General features: G+C 42.0%; 1 protein-coding gene across 1 annotated transcript in view; it reads left to right on the top strand.

Moving 5' to 3' along the window:
- Positions 1 to 21284, top strand: part of vav3b (vav 3 guanine nucleotide exchange factor b) — a 140628-nt gene that overhangs the window by 26199 nt on the left and 93145 nt on the right. Inside the window, exons 3-4 of the mRNA XM_039003302.1 lie at positions 20897 to 20955; positions 21116 to 21181. Of these exons, the coding sequence (XP_038859230.1) occupies positions 20897 to 20955; positions 21116 to 21181 (125 nt within the window). The remainder of the gene's footprint in view (positions 1 to 20896; positions 20956 to 21115; positions 21182 to 21284) is intronic.

The following is a 21284-nucleotide window of genomic DNA, read 5'->3' as shown; positions in this document are numbered from 1 at the left end:
CCAGCCACACGTCTTGGGGATACTGTTGATATGACTATAGTCAGACCAGCCAGCCACACGTCTTGGGGATACTGTTGATATGACTATAGTCAGACTAGCCAGCCAGCCACACGTCTTGGGGATACTGTTGATATGACTATAGTCAGACCAGCCAGCCACACGTCTTGGGGATACTGTTGATATGACTATAGTCAGACTAGCCAGCCAGCCACACGTCTTGGGGATACTGTTGATATGACTATAGTCAGACCAGCCAGCCAGCCACACATCTTGGGGATACTGTTGATATGACTATAGTCAGACTAGCCAGCCAGCCACACGTCTTGGGGATACTGTTGATATGACTATAGTCAGACTAGCCAGCCAGCCACACGTCTTGGGGATACTGTTGATATGACTATAGTCAGACCAGCCAGCCACACGTCTTGGGGATACTGTTGATATGACTATAGTCAGACTAGCCAGCCAGCCACACGTCTTGGGGATACTGTTGATATGACTATAGTCAGACCAGCCAGCCACACGTCTTGGGGATACTGTTGATATGACTATAGTCAGACCAGCCAGCCACACGTCTTGGGGATACTGTTGATATGACTATAGTCAGACCAGCCAGCCACACGTCTTGGGGATACTGTTGATATGACTATAGTCAGACCAGCCAGCCACACGTCTTGGGGATACTGTTGATATGACTATAGTCAGACCAGCCAGCCAGCCACACGTCTTGGGGATACTGTTGATATGACTATAGTCAGACCAGCCAGCCAGCCACACGTCTTGGGGATACTGTTGATATGACTATAGTCAGACCAGCCAGCCACACGTCTTGGGGATACTGTTGATATGACTATAGTCAGACCAGCCAGCCACACATCTTGGGGATACTGTTGATATGACTATAGTCAGACTAGCCAGCCAGCCACACGTCTTGGGGATACTGTTGATATGACTATAGTCAGACCAGCCAGCCAGCCACACGTCTTGGGGATACTGTTGATATGACTATAGTCAGACCAGCCAGCCAGCCACACATCTTGGGGATACTGTTGATATGACTATAGTCAGACCAGCCAGCCACACGTCTTGGGGATACTGTTGATATGACTATAGTCAGACCAGCCAGCCAGCCACACATCTTGCTTTTCTTCACACTTGTTTTTCTTGAACAGTCACTGTATGAATAGTGGTAGACTCTCCACACACCCTGATGTTTTCTCTGTGGACATAAAGCCTAACTCAGTACTAAGTACTTTACACCACTGGTGTGCGCATAACCGTTCTTCTCTTGAGAGCCAGGTCTGCCTTCGGCGGCCTTTCTCAATTAAATTTTTTAAATGTTTTATTTAACTTTTATTTAGCAAGGCAAGTCAGTTATAAGAACAAATTCCTATTTACAATGACGGCCTACCCCGGCCTAACCCGGACGACGCTGGGCCAATTGTGCGCCGCCCTATGGGACTCCCAATCATGGCTGGATGTGATGCTGCCTGGATAGCAAGGCCATGCTCACTGAGTCTTTATATAGTCAAAGCTTTCCTTCATTTTAGATCAATTCATTTCAAGGGGCTTTATTGGCATGGGAAACATATGTTTACATTGCCAAAGCAAGTGAAGTAGATAATATACAAGAGTGAAATAAACAAAAAATGAACAGTAAACATTACACTCACAGAAGTTCCAAAAGGATAAAGACATTTCAAATGTCATGTTATGTATATATACAGTGTTGTAACGATGTGCAAATGGTTAAATAAATAAACATAAATATGGGTTGTATTTACAATGGTGTTTGCTCTTCACTGGTTGCCCTTTTTTTGTGGCAACAGGTCACAAATCTTGCTGCTTTGATGGCACACTGTGGTATTTCACCCAGTAGAGATGGGAGTTTATCAAAATTGGGTTTGTTTTCAAATTCTTTGTGGATCTGTGTAATGAGGGAAATATGTTTCTCTAATATGGTCATACATCAGGAGGTTAGGAAGTGCAGCTTAGTTTCCACCTCATTTTGTGGGCAGTGTGCACATTGTTACACACGCCTCTGAGAAGAGGGAACGCAACACCCTGCTACAACTCAACTCCCCGTGAAGCGAAAGAGGTATGGACTGTAGGTGCGAATAAGGATGACAAAAGTCAGAATTTACCGTTTACTAGGATTTATTTCCTACACGGTAATATGGGGAAAAGGGGCTGGACGGAACCAAAGGAAAGAAAGTAAATATCAAAGCTCCCCCTCTCCTATCTAACCTGCCTACCCACTTAACTTACCTAACTTAGCACCACCTGGTGCCCTAACCAAAATACAAGGGGGTGGTCCGCCCAGGTCTTACCTAGTGTGCCTAGACATTGAATATACTACGGGTATATGTATGCCCTCGGGCCTCTTGCCTAAGCACTCCCCCCTTCCCCCCTGGGAACAAATGAAACAGAATAATTATTAACAATTTCACAAACACTTTACAACAAAACTGAGTAAACTAACTCAGGCCACTAAAGAAGCTTTGACAAAGCAACAAACACAGAACTCTTTCTAATGATTTCTCCAAAACATTCAATCTCCCTCTAACCTTTTCTCCAAAATATTCAATCTCCCTCTAACCTCCAATCATTTCTCTTCTCTCCTGAACAGAACACTGGCTTTATATCTTCAGGTGGCAATGGTGATTAGAGTCAGCTGCTTCTTGACGAGGGGGCGGGGTCAGCTCCAATCATCAATTAGCCTGGGGTCGACCAATCAGCTGGTTGGGGAGGCTTCCAGGAAGCCATCTCCTGAAACACACACACTCAAATACAACACAGAAACTGGGGAACGTAACAACATAGCCTGTCTTCTCTTGAGAGCCATGTCTGCCTACCAGTCTGTACATAGTAAAAGCTTTCCTTAAGTTTGGGTCAGTCACAGTTGTCAGGTATTCTGCCACTGTGTACTCTCTGTTTATGGCCAAATAGCATTCTAGTTTGCTCTGTTTTTTTGTGAATTCTTTCCAATGTGTCAAGTAATTATCTTTTTGTTTTCTCATGATTTGGTTGGGTCTAATTGTGTTGCTCTGGCCTCTGTGGGGTCTGTTTGTGAACAGAGCCCCAGGACCAGCTTGCTTAGGGGACTCTTTTCCCGGTTCATCTCTGTAGGTGATGGCTTTGCTATGGAAGGTTTAAGAATCGCTTCCTTTTAGGTGGTTGTAGAATTTAACGGCTCTTTTCTGGATTTTGGTCATTAGTGGGTATCGGCCTAATTCTGCTCTGCTCTGCATGCAATATTTGGTGTTTTACGTTGTACACAGAGGATATTTTTGGAGAATTCTGCATGCAGAGTCTCAATTTGGTCTCAATGTTGGTGTTTGTCCCATTTTGTGAATTATTGACCTCACAACCATAAAGGGCAAAGGGCAATGGGTTCTATAACTGATTCAAGTATTCTTAGCCAGATCCTAACTGGTATGTTGAATTTTATGTTCCTTTTGATGGCATAGAGGCCCTTCTTGCCTTGTCATCCCTCTGTCTCTCTCTCATTTAAATGTACACTAGGACGTAAAGCATAACCAGGTCTCTCTCTCTCTCTCTCTGTCTCTCTCTGTCTGTCTCTGTCTCTCTCTCTCTCTCTCTCTCTCTCTCTCTCTCTCTCTCTCTCTCTCTCTCTCTCATTTAAATGTACACTAGGACGTAAAGCATAACCAGGTCTCTCTCTCTCTCTGTCTCTCTGTTTCTCTCTCTCTCTCTCTCTCTCTCTCTCTGTCTCTCTCTGTCTCTCTCTGTCTCTCTCTGTCTCTCTCTGTCTCTCTCTCTCTGTCTCTCTGTCTCTCTCTCTGTATCTCTGTCTCTCTGTCTCTCTCTCTGTATCTCTGTCTCTCTATGTTCTGAAGTGGCCTCTTTCAAGCATACTGCACACATAATTTACTTACTTGTTGCAACAAAAGCCTGCTAAAGACCAACAAAGCACCTTTTTTTATACAGGCTCTCTACAAACAGAATATACAGTATGTCTTTGACCGGGAGGTGTGTGCTTACTAACTGCAAACCACATCTTGTAAAAGCAACACCTAGCTAAGTGGAGCAGTGGTGGCTCTTTTGCCCCTGTGAGCTACTTTATCTGGACCACAAACACACACACACACACACACACACACACACACACACACACACACACACACACACACACACACACACACACACACACACGTAAACTCGTCTCAGTCGGTGTTCTCTGTGTACTAAGGAAGACATTAATCTGAGGAGATGATCTCTGATGGGAGGCGTCTTAATATTTACATCAAACTGTTGCTGTGTAATTCCTTATGTTAAACAGATTTTTAGAAGCTTTTTTTTTAGAAGCTTTAGAAAATACATTAAATAACATGAAATGTAAAGGACATATAATTAAATGTGTGTGTGTGTGTGTGTGTGTGTGTGCACGTGTGTTTTGTATTTGTGTGAGTGTCTGTGTGCACGTGTGTTTTGTATTTGTGTGTATGTGAGTGTCTGTGTGCACGTGTGTTTTGTATTTGTGTGTGTGTGTGTATGAGTGTCTGTGTGCACGTGTGTTTCGTATTTGTGTGTGTGTGTGTGTGTGTGTGTGTGTGTGTGTGTGTGTGTGTGTGTGTGTGTGTGTGTGTGTGTGTGTGCACGTGTGCACGTGTGTGTGTGTGTTCAGAGATTGAAATGGAAATGGTCCAGAGAGGGTTGTTGTCAAATGCGGGAATGTTCTGGGAATGTTCTGGGAACGTTAGAAATAGAACGTAGTTTAATCTCAGACAGACTACAGTGTAATCCTGTGGCCACTACAGACTGGGCTTCAGACAACTGCATAATAATGAGAGAGCATTTTAACCTACATTTCACCCTGAGTTACCACTGGTACCAGGAGTCTCTCCCAAGACATCTTCATCACCACCATCATCATATCCTGGCTGTATCATATCCGGCCGTGATTTGGAGACCCGTAGGGCGGCGTACAATTGGCCCCAGCGTCGTCCAGGTTTGGCCGGTGTAGGCCGTCATTGTAAAAAAGAATTTTATTCTTAACTGACTTGCCTAGTTAAATAAAGGTTACAATTTACAAATGGGCACTGCCAGAAGTAACCCCTAGCCGTCTACACCCCACCTTAGGGTTTAGGCACTTCATGGAGATTTGAAGCAGTACGTTTTAGAAATTGCTTCCACCTGTCCAATCTTTTCAGATCAAGTGGGGGGTTTACCACAGGCCTCTCTCCAGGCCTCACTGAGTGTTGATGAATCAGCAGAGACAGATGCACAATGACGGAAGCTCGTCCCCCCCCCCCCCTCTTCTTCTTAAGGAAAACAACCATGTTATACGTTGTTGCTGGAATAAAGCCTATTCAATGAGCATCGTTAAAAAAAAAATATATATCTTTACCATCTGGCCTCCGGTCTGTGTCTGATCTGATCCGATCCGTCCTGCTGTTCCTCTGGTGACAGCTCACAGGTGTTATGTGTCAGCGACTATGTTGTGATATGACCTTCTATAGTTCTCCTGTGCTCTCCTCTGTGATGTGGCTGCTCTTCTCACCCTGTGTGTGTATATGTGTGTGTGTGTGTGTGTGTGTGTGTGTGTGTGTGTGTGTGTGTGTGTGTGTGTGTGTGTGTGTGTGTGTGTGTGTGTGTGTGTGTGTGTGTGTGTGTCTGCATGCTATTTCATCTCAAGCACCACTCTGGCTGTGTTATTGAGTTGGAATGAAACCTGATGAAGACATCTCTGAGCAGATAACACAGCTGACGTTCTTATCAAGAGATGAACTATAACTTTTCATGTCAACATACAGTAGGATTCATGCCAACATTCAGTGGATTCATGTCAACATACAGTAGGATTCATGTCCACATACAGTGGATTCATGTCAACATACGGTAGGATTCATGTCCACATACAGTGGATTCATGTCAACATACGGTAGGATTCATGTCAACATACGGTAGGATTTCATGTCAACATACGGTAGGATTCATGTCCACATACAGTGGATTCATGTCAACATACGGTAGGATTCATGTCCACATACAGTGGATTCATGTCAACATACGGTAGGATTCATGTCCACATACAGTGGATTCATGTCAACATACGGTAGGATTTATGTCAACATACGGTAGGATTTCATGTCAACATACGGTAGGATTTCATGTCAACATACGGTAGGATTCATGTCAACATACGGTAGAATTCATGTCAACATACGGTAGAATTCATGTCAACATACGGTAGGATTCATGTCAACATACCGTGGATTCATGTCAACATACGGTAGGATTCATGTCAACATACGGTAGGATTCATGTCAACATACGGTAGGATTCATGTCAACATACAGTGGATTCATGTCAACATACGGTAGGATTCATGTCTACATACAGTAGGATTTCATGTCAACATACGGTAGCATTCATGTCAACATACAGTGGATTCATGTCAACATACGGTAGGAATCATGCCAACATACGGTAGGATTTCATGTCAACATACCGTAGGATTAATGTCAACATACGGTAGGATTTCATGTCAACATACGGTAGGATTCATGTCAACATACGGTAGGATTCATGTCAACATACAGTGGATTCATGTCAACATACGGTAGGATTCATGTCAACATACGGTAGGAATCATGTCAACATACGGTAGGAATCATGCCAACATACGGTATGATTCATGCCAACATAAGGTAGGATTCATGCCAACATACGGTAGATTTAATGTCAACATACCGTAGGATTAATGTCAACATACAGTAGGGTTCATGTCAACATACAGTAGGATTTATATGGATTCATGTTAACATACAGTAGAACTCATGTCAACGTACGGTAGGATTCATGCCAACATACGGTAGGATTAATGTCAACATAAGGTAGGATTAATGTCAACATAAGGTAGGATTAATGTCAACATAAGGTAGGATTAATGTCAACATAAGGTAGGATTTCATGCCAATACACAGTAGGACTCATGCCAACATACAGTAGGATTAATGCTAACATACAGTAGGACTCATGTCTACATACAGTAGAACTCATGTCTACATACAGTAGGACTCATGCCAACATACAGTAGGACTCATGCCAACACACAGTAGGACTCATGCCAACATACAGTAGGACTCATGCCAACACACAGTAGGACTCATGCCAACACACAGTAGGACTCATGCCAACACAGTAGATCTCATGCCAACACACAGTAGGACTAATGCCAACACACAGCAGGACTCATGCCAACACACAGCAGGACTCATGCCAACACACAGCAGGACTCATGCCAACACACAGTAGGACTCATGCCAACACACAGTAGGACTCATGCCAACACACAGTAGATCTCATGCCAACACACAGTAGGACTAATGCCAACACACAGCAGGACTCATGCCAACACACAGCAGGACTAATGCCAACACACAGTAGGACTAATGCCAACACACAGCAGGACTCATGCCAACACACAGCAGGACTCATGCCAACACACAGTAGGACTCATGCCAACACACAGCAGGACTCATGCCAACACACAGTAGGACTCATGCCAACACACAGTAGGACTCATGCCAACACACAGCAGGACTCATGCCAACACACAGTAGGACTCATGCCAACACACAGTAGATCTCATGCCAACACACAGTAGGACTAATGCCAACACACAGCAGGACTCATGCCAACACACAGCAGGACTCATGCCAACACACAGCAGGACTCATGCCAACACACAGTAGGACTCATGTCTACATACAGTAGGACTCATGCCAACACACAGTAGGACTCATGCCAACACACAGTAGGACTCATGCCAACACACAGTAGGACTCATGTCTACATACAGTAGGACTCATGCCAACACACAGTAGATCTCATGCCAACACACAGTAGGACTCATGCAAACACACAGTAGATCTCATGTCTACACACAGTAGGACTCATGCCAACACACAGTAGGACTCATGCCAACACACAGTAGGACTCATGCTAACACACAGTAGGACTCATGCCAACACACAGTAGGACTCATGCTAACACACAGTAGGACTCATGTCTACATACAGAAGGACTGTGAAAGCAATTGCAACATAGCTGTCGATGAGAAGGAACGTCATCTGTAAGGGTCTCTGTCTTTCTCAGTGTCTTTCTCTCTCTCTCTCTCGGTCTCTCTCTCTGTCTCTCTCTCTCGGTCTTTCTCTCTCGGTCTTTCTCTCTCGGTCTCTCTCTTGGTCTCTCTCTCGGTCTCTCTCTCTCGGTCTCTCTCTCGGTCTCTCTCTCTCGGTCTCTCTCTCGGTCTCTCTCTCTCGGTCTTTCTCTCTCGGTCTCTCTCTCTCGGTCTCTCTCTCGGTCTCTCTCTCTCGGTCTTTCTCTCTCGGTCTTTCTCTCTCAGTCTTTCGGTACCTCTCTCTTGGTCTCTCTCGGTTTCTCTCTCTCTCTCGCTGTCACTCTCACTCTCAAATTGCTTTATTGGCATGAAATACAATTTGTAGATATGGTCAAGCTAGTATAGTGTTCCAGTATTTCGGTAAATACAGTACAATCTCTGTCTCTGTGTTTCTCAATTAAATTCAAAGGGGCTTTATTATTAATGTATGTAGTTCTGTCCTTGAGCTGTTCTTGTCTATTAACGTTCTGTATTGTGTTATGTTCTGTGTGGACTCCAGGAAGAGTAGCTGAGGCTTTCGCAACAGACCTCTTGTAGCTAAAGGGGATCTTAATAAATTACCTCTGCCTTTATTGACATGGAAAACATATGTTTACGTTGCCAAATCAAGTGAAATAAACAATAATCACAAATGAGAAGAAACCCCCCAAAATGTTATTAGAAATGAACAGTAAACATTGCACACAAAAAGATGAAGGCATTTCAAATCTCTCTCAGTTCAATCCAATGTAAGGGCTTTATTGACGTGGGAAACATATGTTAACATTGCCAAAGCAAGTGAAGTAAATAAACAAACGTGAAATAAACAAAAATGAACAGTAAACATTACACTCATAAAAGTTCCAAAGGAATAGAGACATTTCAAATGTCATATTATGTCTATATACAGTGTTGTAACGATGTACAAATAGTTCAAGTATAAAAGGGGAAAAATAAACATAAATATGGGTTGTATTTACAGTGGTGTTTGTTCTTCACTGGTTGCCCTTTTCATGTGGCAACCGATCACAAATCTTGCTGCTGTGATGACACACTGTGGTATTTCACCCAATAGAGATGGGAGTTTATCAAAATTGGATTTGTTTTTTGAATTCTTTGTGGGTCTGTAATCTGAGGGAAATATGTTTCTCTAATATGGTCATACATCAGGAGGTTAGGAAGTGCAGCTTAGTTTCCACCTCATTTTGTGGGCAGTGTGCACCATTAGTGGAACAAGTACCCAATTATCATAATTGATTAAAAGTAAAGATACCATAATAGAAAATTACTTAAGTGAAAGTCACCCAGTAAAATACTACTTGAGTAAAAGTCTAAAAGTATTTGATTTTAAATATACTTAAGTATCAAAAGTAAATTGCTAAAATGTACTTAAGTGTCAAAAGGAAAAGTACAAGTGTGTGAATTAGACCATTTTCTTGTCCTGCTAAACATTCCAAATGTAACCAGTACTTTTGGGTGTCAGGGAAAATGTATGGAATAAAAAGTATATCATTTTCTTTAGAAATGTAGTAAAGTTGTCAAAAAATATTAATAGTAAAGTAAAGATACCCCCCAAAAACTACTTAAGTAGTACTTTCAAGTATTTTTAACACATAGCACATAGCCTGTCTTCTCTTGAGAGCCAGGTCTGCCTTCGGCGGCCTTTCTCAATAGCAAGGCTATGCTCACTGAGTCTTTACAAAGTCAAAGCTTTCCTTAATTTTGGGTCATATCACTCTCTCATGTACAGTTGTCTGTCTGTCTGTCTGTCTGTCTGTCTGTCTGTCTGTCTGTCTGTCTGTCTGTCTGTCTGTCTGTCTGTCTGTCTGTCTGTCTGTCTGTCTGTCTGTCTGTCTGTCTGTCTGTCTGTCTGTCTGTCTGTCTGTCTGTCTGTCTGTCTGTTGTCTGTCTGTCTGTCTGTCTGTCCCCACATCCATAACCAGGTTCTGCTACAAGTCTCTAAAGCTCACATACAGTATCACAAGAGTGCGGCAAAAAAAAAAAAGCCTGCTAAAATATCTAAAGATCTCTATCAGAAAGCAGCTAAAGCGGATGTATTTAAACAAGGGATATTTAAAGAACCTGAACACCTGGGTAGAGGCAAAGCCACAGCATACACTCACACAGGAAACGGCAAGGTCTGTGAAGATACAAGCACTTTTATGCCCAACACACAAGTTTATTTTCAGAATACACACTATACTTGAGCTAAGTTTGTAAAATCTAAATAATGATTTAATTGTATATATTTCATCTTAATATAAATATCTTTGATATATATGGTTGTAAAATAATGAAGTAATAAATAAGAGTTTGAATGTAGACAATAAAAAAAACTGTTCTGAGGGCAAATTGCTGAGTGTCTGTTGAGGAGAAGTCAGACAAGGAACCAACTTCCTCAAGGGGAAGACGGGACGAGTTACTTCCTAGTTGTTATAACTTGTAATGGTTAGTTAGTTCAGTTTCTTTTAGTTCAGCCAATCGTTCTACTCAACTTTCTTTCTCAGTAATAGCAGTGCCGATAAATATGGATCTTTTTTAGCGGACGAGAAGACCTCTCGTCTATCCACCAATGTGACACGTATGCTTTGCACAAGCCTCGTAGTTTCATATACGTTCCTTGTGCAAAGTATATGTATGCAAGGTTTAGGCCTACATGTCCACCACAAAGTGACAGACTTTTAATACTATGAAGTAGAAGACTGGGGGGGGGGGGGGGGGGGTAGAAGTGATATACCACAGAATATACAGAAGAAGTCCATGCTATGTCATATATTTTTGGTTATGTAGACAGTGATATGCATATCAGACCTGATAAGTAGTGTCATGTTTAAATTCAGCAGAGATCTTTAGCTTCCGGCACAGAACAGGGTTTTCTGTTTATCTCAACCAATTGCTCATGGGCATTCTGGACTTTTACCTCAACCAAATTCCCTCTCCTCACACTATCACCTCGGTGACTTTCTCAACCATCGTCAGTCAGCTACTATTGTCTCTAGGTTGAGGAACATGAGAAACTTGAACATGGTGCAAATGATCAAACCCTTATTGAACCCATCATCAGGGCCGTAACTAGGTATGAGGACTCGAGGTCTGGCCCGCCATCATTTTTTATAATTAAAATACAGTACCTTCAGAAAGTATTCATACCCCTTGACTTATTCCACATTTTGTTGTGTTACAGCCTGAATTCAAAATGGATTAAATATATATTTTTTCTAACCCATCTACACACAATATCACATAATGACAAATTGAAAACATGTGTTTAGATATTTTTGCAAATGTATTGGAAATGAAATACAGAAATATCTCATTTACATAAGTATTCACATCCCTTAGTAAATACTTTGTAGAAACACCTTTTGGCAACGATTACAGCTGTGAGTCTTTCTTGGTAAGTCTCTAAGAGCTTTCCACACCTGGATTGTGCAACGTTTGCCCATTTTTATAAAAATTCTTCAAGCTCAAATTGGTTATTGATCATTGCTAGAACCATTTTCAGGTCTTGCCATACATTTTCAAGTAGATTTAAGTAAAAAACTGTAACTCGGCCACTCAGGAACATTCACTGTTTTCTTGGCAAGCAATTCCAGTGTATATTTGGCCGTGTGTTATAGGTTATTGTCCTGCTGAAAGATGAATCATCTCCCAGTATCTGTTGGAAAGCAGAGTAAACCAGGTTTTCCTCTAGGATTTTGCCTGTGCTTAGTTAAATTCCGTACATTTTTGTATTCTGAAAAACTCCCCAGTCCTTAACGATTACAAGCATACGCATAACATGATGTAGCCACCAGTATGCTTGAACATATGGAGAGTGAGACTCAGTAATGTGTGTATTGGATTTGTCCCAAACAAAACACTTTGTAGGGGTTGTGGGTCCTCCCATTTTTTGGAGGGCATCTAAAGCTCATTTCCTGCATTTCTACACAATCTAATATGACCAATGGCCCTTCTAACAGCCTCTATTTAGAATAACAAGTCATCAGAAATCTTTGAAACCTTGAATAAGGGTTTCACATTTGGGGAAATGACACTCTAATTGTTTATATTTTTGACATTTTGTCAGGAAATGCAGCTCCGTCTCAGGTTCTGCTGTTGTGCAGTGGTTGCACAGCCTTTCCTCTACAGGGAGCCAGGTTTTCCTGTGTCTACCCTTCTCAATGGCAAGGTTGTGCTCACTGAGCCTGCACTTTGTCTACTTTCTAAGGTTTTGATCAGTAACCATGTTCAAATATTTTGCCATGGTGCCTATCGATTTAGGGCCAGATGAAACTGCATAAGTAATGTAGTTTTGTTTTTACTGTGTTGTAATTTGGTTTATTCTGATTGATTAGTCCTTAGGCTTCAATGTGTTAGTAGAACAGGTTTGTGAACTCAGGACTAGCTGAATGAGGAGACTCTTATTTGCGCAGCTCTTGGCATTGCAGGGCTTGGTAATGATATGAGAGAGGGGTCACTGTATTTTAGATGTTTCCAAAACTGAATAGCTCTTTTTTAGTTTTTATTATTAGTGGATATTGGCCTAATTCTGCCCTGCATGTGTTGTTTGTAGTTTTCCTCTGGACATGTAGGAGACTCTTACAGAACTCTGCATGCAGGGTTTCAATGGGGTGTTTGTCCCATTTGATGAAATCTTGTTTTGCAAGTGCACCCCACACCTCGCTGCCATATAGGTATTTCAATTTGAATTTGTTTTTAATGGCATAGAATGCCCCGCGTACTTTCTCTCTCAGTTCATTCACTGCCTCATTTAGGTGTCCAGTTGAGCTTATTTTTAAACCTAAATAATTGTAGTGTGTGCAGTACTCTATATATTTAAGAACTTCGGTCTAATTCCCTGAGATTTGGATCTTCTCTGAAAACGCTCGTTGAAAGATGAAGACCAAGACGTAGCGTGCTAGACGTACATTTTACTTTTATTTAAAATGACACCAAAAAAAAAAATATATATATATATATAAACAAACGTAAAGTTCTGCAGGGCTAGACAGCAACTGTGCAAAAACAAGATCCCACAAACTAGGGTGGAAAACAGGCTGCCTAAGTATGATTCCCAATCAGAGACAACGATAGACAGCTGCCTCTGATTGGGAACCATATCCGGCCAACAAAGAAATAGAAAACTAGAATGCCCACCCAAATCACACCCTGACCTAACCAAATAGAGAAATAAACAGGCTCTCTAAGGTCAGGGCGTGACAAAACCATTGTTTTAGTATTTTGGGGGTTTACTGCCAGGGCCCATGTCTGGCAGTACTGCTCTAGCAGGTCCAGGCTCTGCTGTAGGCCATATGCTGTCGGTGACAGCAGGCAAAGGTCATCTGCGAAGAGCATGCATTTAACCTCTGAATTATGTCATGTTTTACCCTCTACATCCCTTTCAATAACTTTGTAGAACAGTCCTGTATGCTAAATAGAATCAAATGCTTTTTTTGGAAGTTGATAAAGCAAGCGTACATTTTGGTATTATTTTGGTGCACATGTTTATCTCTCTAGGGTGTAAATACAGTGCATTCAGGAAGGATTCAGACCCCTTGACTTTTTGCACATTTTGTTACGTTACAGCCTTCTTCTAAAATTGATTAAATCGTTTTTTTCTTTCTCATCAATCTCCACACAATACCCCATAATGTCAAAGCAAAAACAGGTTTTTAGACATTTTTGCAAATGTATAAAAAACTGAAATATCACATTTACATAAGTATTCAGAGACTTGTCCTGAAGCCACTCCTGCGTTGTCTTGGCTGTGTGCTTAGAGTTGTTGTCCTGTTGGAAGGTGAACCTTCACCCCAGTCTGAGGTCCTGAGTGCTCTGGAGCTGGTTTTCATCAAGGATCTCTCTGTACTTTGCTCCATTAATCTTTCCCTCGATCCTGACTAGTCTCCCAGTCCCTGCCGCTGAAAAACATTACCCACAGCATGATGCTGCCACCATCATGCTTCACCGTAGGGATGATGCCAGGTTTCCTCCAGACGTGACTCTTGGCATTCAAGCCAAAGAGTTCAATCTTGGTTTCATCAGACCAGAGAATCTTGTTTTCTCATGGTCTGAGAGTCCTTTAGGTGCCTTTTGGCAAACTCCAAGCGGGCTGTCATGTGTCTTTGACTGTGAAGTGGCTTCCACGTCTGGCAACTTTACCATAAAGGCCTGATCGGTTGAGTGCTGCAGAGATGGTTGTCCTTCTGGAAGGTTGTCCCATCTCCACAGAAGAACTCTGGAGGTCTGTCAGAGTGACCCTCAGGTTCTTGGTCACCTCCCTGACCAAGACCCTTCTCCCCCACTTGCTCATCTTGGCCGGGTGGCCAGCTCTAGGAAGAGTCTTGGTAGTTCCATTAAGAATAATGGAGGCCACTGTGTTCTTGGGGACCTTCAATGCTGCAGACATTCTTTGCTACCCTTTCCCAGATATGTACCTCGACATAATCCTGTCTCGGAGCTCTACGGACAATTCCTTCGACCTCATGGCTTGGTTTTTGCTCTGATATGCAACTGTGGGACCTTATATCAGGTGTGTGCCTTTCCACATCAGGTCCAACCAATTAAGTTTACCACAGGTGGACTCCAATCAAGGTGTAGAAACATCAAGGATGATCAATGGAAACGGGATGCACCTGAGCTCATTTTCGAGTCTCATCGCAAAGGATGTGAATAGCTAAGATATGTTTTTTAATTTCAGTTTTAGAATAAGGCTGTACCATAACAAAATGTAGAAAAAGTCAAGGGGTCTGAATGCTTTCCGAATGCACTGTATGATCGGTCGTGTGATTTTTTTTGGGTATAAATGCTTTTAGTCAAGACCCTTTTTCCCCCTCAATTTTCGCCTAAAATGACATACCCAAATCTAAGGAAGTTTAGAACTCTTACATTTTTACAAAAAACTTTCCCCAGGTTACTGTTCACAAAAATGCCTCTGTAATTCTTAGGGTCAAATTTGTCTCCGTTCTTAAAGATTGAGTCCTTGATTCCAGATGTTAGGGAAATAACTCAGGACCAAATTAAACAGTTTTAATAATTGAAATTTTGCACTCGTGAATTTGAGCATCTCATTTAGGATGCCATCAGGTCTGCATACATTTTTAAGTTTGAGGGCCTGACGTTTCTTTATAGAGCTCCTGGTCAGTAATTGGGGAGTCCGAGAGAGAGAGAGATCTCTCTCTTTCTTGCTTCGCCTTCATTTTTTAAGACATTCATTTGTACAAAACTATTCAACTACTGTATTTCTCTCTCTTTGAGTCAACTACTCACCACATTTTATGCACTGCAGTGCTAGCTAGCTGTAGCTTATGCTTTCAGCACTAGATTCATTATCTGCTTTGATTGGGTGGACAACTTGTCAGTTCATGCCTCAAGAGCTCTGATAGGTTGGAGGACGTCCTCTGGAAGTTGTCATAATTACTGTTTAAGTCTATGGAAGAGGGTAAGAACCACGAGCCTTCTAGGTTTTGTATTGAAGTCAATGTACCCAGAGGAGGACAGAAACTAGCTGTGAAGAGGCGACTCCGGGATGCTGGCCTTCTAGGCAGAGTTCCTCTGTCCAGTGTCTTTGTTCTATTGCCCATCTTAATCTTTTCTTTTTATTGGCCAGTCTGAGATATGGCTTTTTCTTTGCAACTCTGCCTAGAAGGCCAGCATCCCGGAGTCGCCTCTTCACTGTTGACATTGAGACTGGTGTTTTGCGGTTACTAGTTAATGAAGCTGCCAGTTGAGGACTTGTGAGGCGTCTGTTTCTCAAACTAGACACTCTAATGTACTTGTCCTCTTGCTCAGTTGTGCACCGGGGCCTCCCACTCCTCTTTCTATTCTGGTTAGAGCCAGTTTGTGCTGTTCTGTGAAGGGAGTAGTACACAGCGTTGTACGAGATCTTCAGTTTGTTGGTAATTTCTCGCATGGAATTGCCTTCATTTCTCAGAACAAGAATAGACTGACCAGTTTCAGAAGTCTTTGTTTCTGGCCATTTTGAGCCTGTAATCGAACCCACAAATGCTGATGCTCCAGATACTCAACTAGTCTTAAGAAGGCCAGTTGTATTACTTTTTTAATCAGAACATCAGTTTTCAGCTGTGCTAACATAATTGCAAAAGGGTTATCTGATGATCAATTAGCCACTTAAAATGATAATCTTGGATTAGCTAACACAACGTGCCATTGGAACACAGGAGTGATGGTTGCTGACAAAGGGGCCTCTGTACACCTTTGTAGATATTCCATAAGAAATCAGCCATTTCCAGCTACAATAGTCATTTACAACATTAACAATGTCTACACTGTATTTCTGATCAATTTTAATGGACTTTTTTTTTTCAAAAACAAGAGCATTTCTAAGTGACCTCAAACTTTTGAACGATAAATATATAAACTCAGCAAAAAAGAAACGTCCTCACACTGTCAACTGCGTTTATTTTCAGCAAACTTAACATGTGTAAATATTTGTATGAATATAACAAGATTCAACAACTGAGACATAAACTGGACAAGTTCCATAGACATGTGACTAACAGAAATGGAATAATGTGTCCCTGAACAAAGGGGGGGGTCAAAATCAAAAGTAACAGTCAGTATCTGGTGTGGCCACCAGCTGTATTAAGTACTGCAGTGCATCTCCTCCTCATGGACTGCACGGGATTTGACAGTTCTTGCTGTGAGATGTTACCCCACTCTGCAAGACTCCTGTCTTGCAGGAAATCTCTTCCCTGTAACGGAAATGTCTTCCCTGTAACGCACGGTGTTGAGATTGCCTGCAAGACAACAAGCTCAGTCCGATGATGCTGTGACACACCGCCCCAGACCATGACGGACCCTCCACCTCCAAATCGATCCCGCTCCAGAGTACAGGCCTCGGTGTAACGCTCATTCCTTCGACAATAAACACAAATCTGACTATCACCCCTGGTGAGACAAAACCGCAACTCATCAGTGAATAGCACTTTTTGCCAGTTTTTTGTCTGATCCAGCGACGGTGGGTTTGTGCCCATAGGCGACGTTGTTGCCGGTGATGTCTGGTGAGGACCTGCCTTACAACAGGCCTGCAAGCCCTCAGTCCAGCCTCTCTCAAAATTGTGAGAGTTTGAGCATGTGTCCATTAGGCCTATGGATTTTTGGAAGTTGGATAATCTTTGGATGCCGACGTCTGGTTTGTGCCAACCATTTGCCGACCATTTGTTTTTCAACAGGACAATGACCCAAAACACATCCCGGCTCTGTAAGGGCAATTTGACCAAGGAGAGTGATGGATTGCTGTATCAGATGACTTGGCCTCCACAATCACCTGACCTCAACCCAATTGAGATGGTTTGGGATGAGTTGGGCGGCAGAGTGAAGTACAAGCAGCCAACAAGTGCTCAGCATATGTGGGACCTCCTTCAAGAGTGTTAGAAAGAGAATGCCAAGAGTGTGCAAAGCTGTCATGAAAGCAAAGGGTGGCTACTTTGAAGAATCTCAAATATAAATTATATTTTGATTCGTTTAACATTTTTTCGGTTACTACATGATTTCATATGTGTTATTTCATAGTTTTGATGTCTTCACTATTATTCTACAATGTAGAAAATAATAAAAATAAGGAAAAACCTGTCACGTTGGTATAAAGGGATCGGGAGACGTAATAGTTTTTTTTATTTACCTAAATTACAGCGCGGAAGAAGACCAAACAAACATGTATACAAAACAACACAGGGTTGAAACCCAAACAAAAGAGCAAGGAGTACCTTGAATAAATACCCGTGGCACACAATGATACCACACGGGATGAGACCCGTAATCATCTGCGCAATTCAAGCGGCAAAGCCAAAACGACACAGCACAGGTTCTCATATGACCAACGGACATTGTAACAATAATCAACAAGACCATGGTGAACAAAGGACACACTTATACAATTACTAATCAAGGAAATGGGGACCAGGTGTGCGTAATGACACAGTTTCGGAGGGACCCGTGACAAAACCCTTGAATGAGTAGGTGTGTCCAAACTTTTGACTGGTACTGTGTATATATACACTGCTCAAAAAAATAAAGGGAACACTTAAACAACACAATGTAACTCCAAGTCAATCACACTTCTGTGAAATCAAACTGTCCACTTAGGAAGCAACACTGATTGACAATAAATTTCACATGCTGTTGTGCAAATGGAATAGACAAAAGGTGGAAATTATAGGCAATTAGCAATACACCCCCAATAAAGGAGTGGTTCTGCAGGTGGTGACCACAGACCATTTCTCAGTTCCTATGCTTCCTGGCTGATGTTTTGGTCACTTTTGAATGCTGGCGGTGCTTTCACTCTAGTGGTAGCATGAGACAGAGTCTACAACCCACACAAGTGGCTCAGGTAGTGCAGCTCATCCAGGATGGCACATCAATGCGAGCTGTGGCAAGAAGGTTTGCTGTGTCTGTCAGTGTAGTGTCCAGAGCATGGAGGCGCTACCAGGAGACAGGCCAGTACATCAGGAGACGTGGAGGAGGCCGTAGGAGGGCAACAACCCAGCAGCAGGACCGCTATCTCCGCCTTTGTGCAAGGAGGAGCACTGCCAGAGCCCTGCAAAATGACCTCCAGCAGGCCACAAATGTGCATGTGTCTGCTCAAACGTTCAGAAACAGACTCCATGAGGGTGGTATGAGGGTGGTAATACTCCCTCGTCCTTGTTGATGACAAGCATACAGATAACGTGATGCAGCTACCACCATGCTTGAAAATATGAAGAGTGGTACTCAGTGATGTGCGGTGTTGAATTTGCCACAAACTTTAAGTTTTGTATTCAGGACATAAAGTTAATTTCTTTGACACAGTTTTAGAGTTTTACTTTCGTGCCTTATTGCAAACAGGACAAATATTTTGGAATAGTTTTATTCTGTACAGGCTTCCTTCTTTTCACTCTGTCATTTAGGTTAGTATTGTGGAGTAACTACAATGTTGTTGGTCCACCCTCAGTTTTCCCCTTTCACAGCCATTAAACTCTGTTTTAAAGTCACCATTGGTCTCATGGTGAAATCCCTGAGCAGTTTCCTTCCTCTCTGGCTACTGAGTTAGGAAGGAGGCCTGTATCTTTGTAGTGACTGTGTGTTTTGATACACCTTCCAAAGTGTAATTTTAATGTCGTCATCATGTTCAAAGGGATATTCAATGTCTGCTTTTGTTGTTGTTGTATTCTACCTTAGGAGCCATTCTTTGCGATGCTTTGGAAAGCGTCCCTGGTTTTGTGGTTGAATCTGTGTTTAAAATTCACTGCTCGACTGAGGAACCATACAGATAATTCTATGTGGGGGGTACAGATAGGAGGTAGTCCTTCAAAAATCATGTTAAACACAATTATTCCATGCAACTTATTATGTGACTTGTTAAGCACATTTTTACTCCTGAACATATTTAGGCTTACCATAACAAAGGGGTTGAATACTTATTGACTCAAGACATTTCTGCTTTAAATTTAATTCATTTAACATTTTTAATTAATTTAAAATGAAAAACATAATTCCACTTTGACGTTATGGAGTATTGTGTATAGACCTATGACACAACATCTGAATTTAATAAATTTTTTTATACAGGTTGTAACACAACAAAATGTGGAAGTCAAGGGGTGTAAATACTTTCTGAAGGCACTGTTAGCCTATTGCAATTGTATAGCTAATAGGCTAATGTATTTGTAGATTTGTAGTGTAGATGCACTGAGGTGAAGGAACCTGTAGCAGTCAAGGTGATAATGGCTGGGGTCATTTTTGCTGTTATCTAAATAGCATTTTTTAAGTGTTTTAATTGTATAGAAATGCAGAAAACGAGATTGAACTTTCACCCCCCCCGGTTCACCGTGGTTACGGCCATGTTTTATTTTTTGTTCATGTTTTTAACTGTAATGTATCTGTGTTAATATTGAGTTAGAGTGTTTGGTCTAGACAACGGCTGCCCTCCTGCAGTTATTAACCTAGTTCACTACTCTCAGTTAACTAGAATCAATATGTATCCTAGTTTTCATTGATGTGGACAGACGCCTCGGGCCAGTCGTTTGTTTTTGGGCACCAAGGATAAAGGCAGAATATACACATTAGACGTTATTTGGCATTTACATGAAAGTGCTGCAGTAATAGTAAAAAGCTCAAACACACAGACACACAGACACACAGACACACAGACACACACACACACACACACACACACACACACACAAACACACACACACACACACACACACACACACACACACACACACACACACACACACACACACACACACACACACACACACACACACACACACACACACACACACACTTCCTGAGATGTATGCGAATTTAGCTTTGGATTTTAACCACTTCCTCCAGTGAGGGGCTCAGTGAGAGGCTCAGTGAGAGGCTGGCCAGCCTATCTGTGGTCAGCACACTTTACTCAGATGTGAGATAGTTAAAAAAAAATTACAAACACACACTTACCTATGTAAAACAGCTACATCTAAACACCAGGAGCATTACATTCAAACCCACCAAATCAAAAGCCAAGCGGGGCGGCAGGTAGCCTAGTGGGTAGAGCATTGGACCAGTAACCGAAAGGTTGCTGGATCGAATTCCCGAGCTGACATGGTAAAAACTGCTCCTGGACAAGGCAGTTAACCCATTGTCCCCCGTTAGGAATTTGTTAATAACTGACTTGCCAAGTTAAATAAAGGTGACATTATTTATTTTTTGTTGTTGAAAAAGAAAAGATCATAACTTTCTGATCAGTACTTCACATTTATATCTATCACTTCACTCACGTCTCTTCTTCTCTCCTGCCAGGTGATGGATGCTCTGTCCACGCTTTCCTACTCCACGGTCGCGCAACAGGCAGGAATCAAGTACGTCACTTATATTTCAACCCAAACAAAGTGTGACACTGGGGCTCAATGATGTCGTGTGGAGTCATCACTTCAGCTGGTTTTAGTTGTTTTTTTTACCAACATGACATTTAGTTGATGATGTGTAATATCTGGGATACTTCCCCTTTTTTTTTGACAGGCCCTTTCCAACAGAGGAGAGTCTGAAAGACGAGGATATTTACAGTCATCTGAAGGACCTGATTGAGTAAGTCTGTTGATCTCTCCATATGGACATTTCATTTAATCTATCCATATATACCATTGATAAACAGTATGTACATTTGAAGTCGGAAGTTTACATAAATCTT

The sequence above is a fragment of the Salvelinus namaycush genome, chromosome 11 (assembly GCF_016432855.1).
Source record: "Salvelinus namaycush isolate Seneca chromosome 11, SaNama_1.0, whole genome shotgun sequence".
Taxonomy (NCBI): domain Eukaryota; kingdom Metazoa; phylum Chordata; class Actinopteri; order Salmoniformes; family Salmonidae; genus Salvelinus; species Salvelinus namaycush.
The sequence above is the reverse complement of the archived record's forward strand: the minus strand, read 5'-3'. Positions and strand labels throughout refer to the sequence as shown.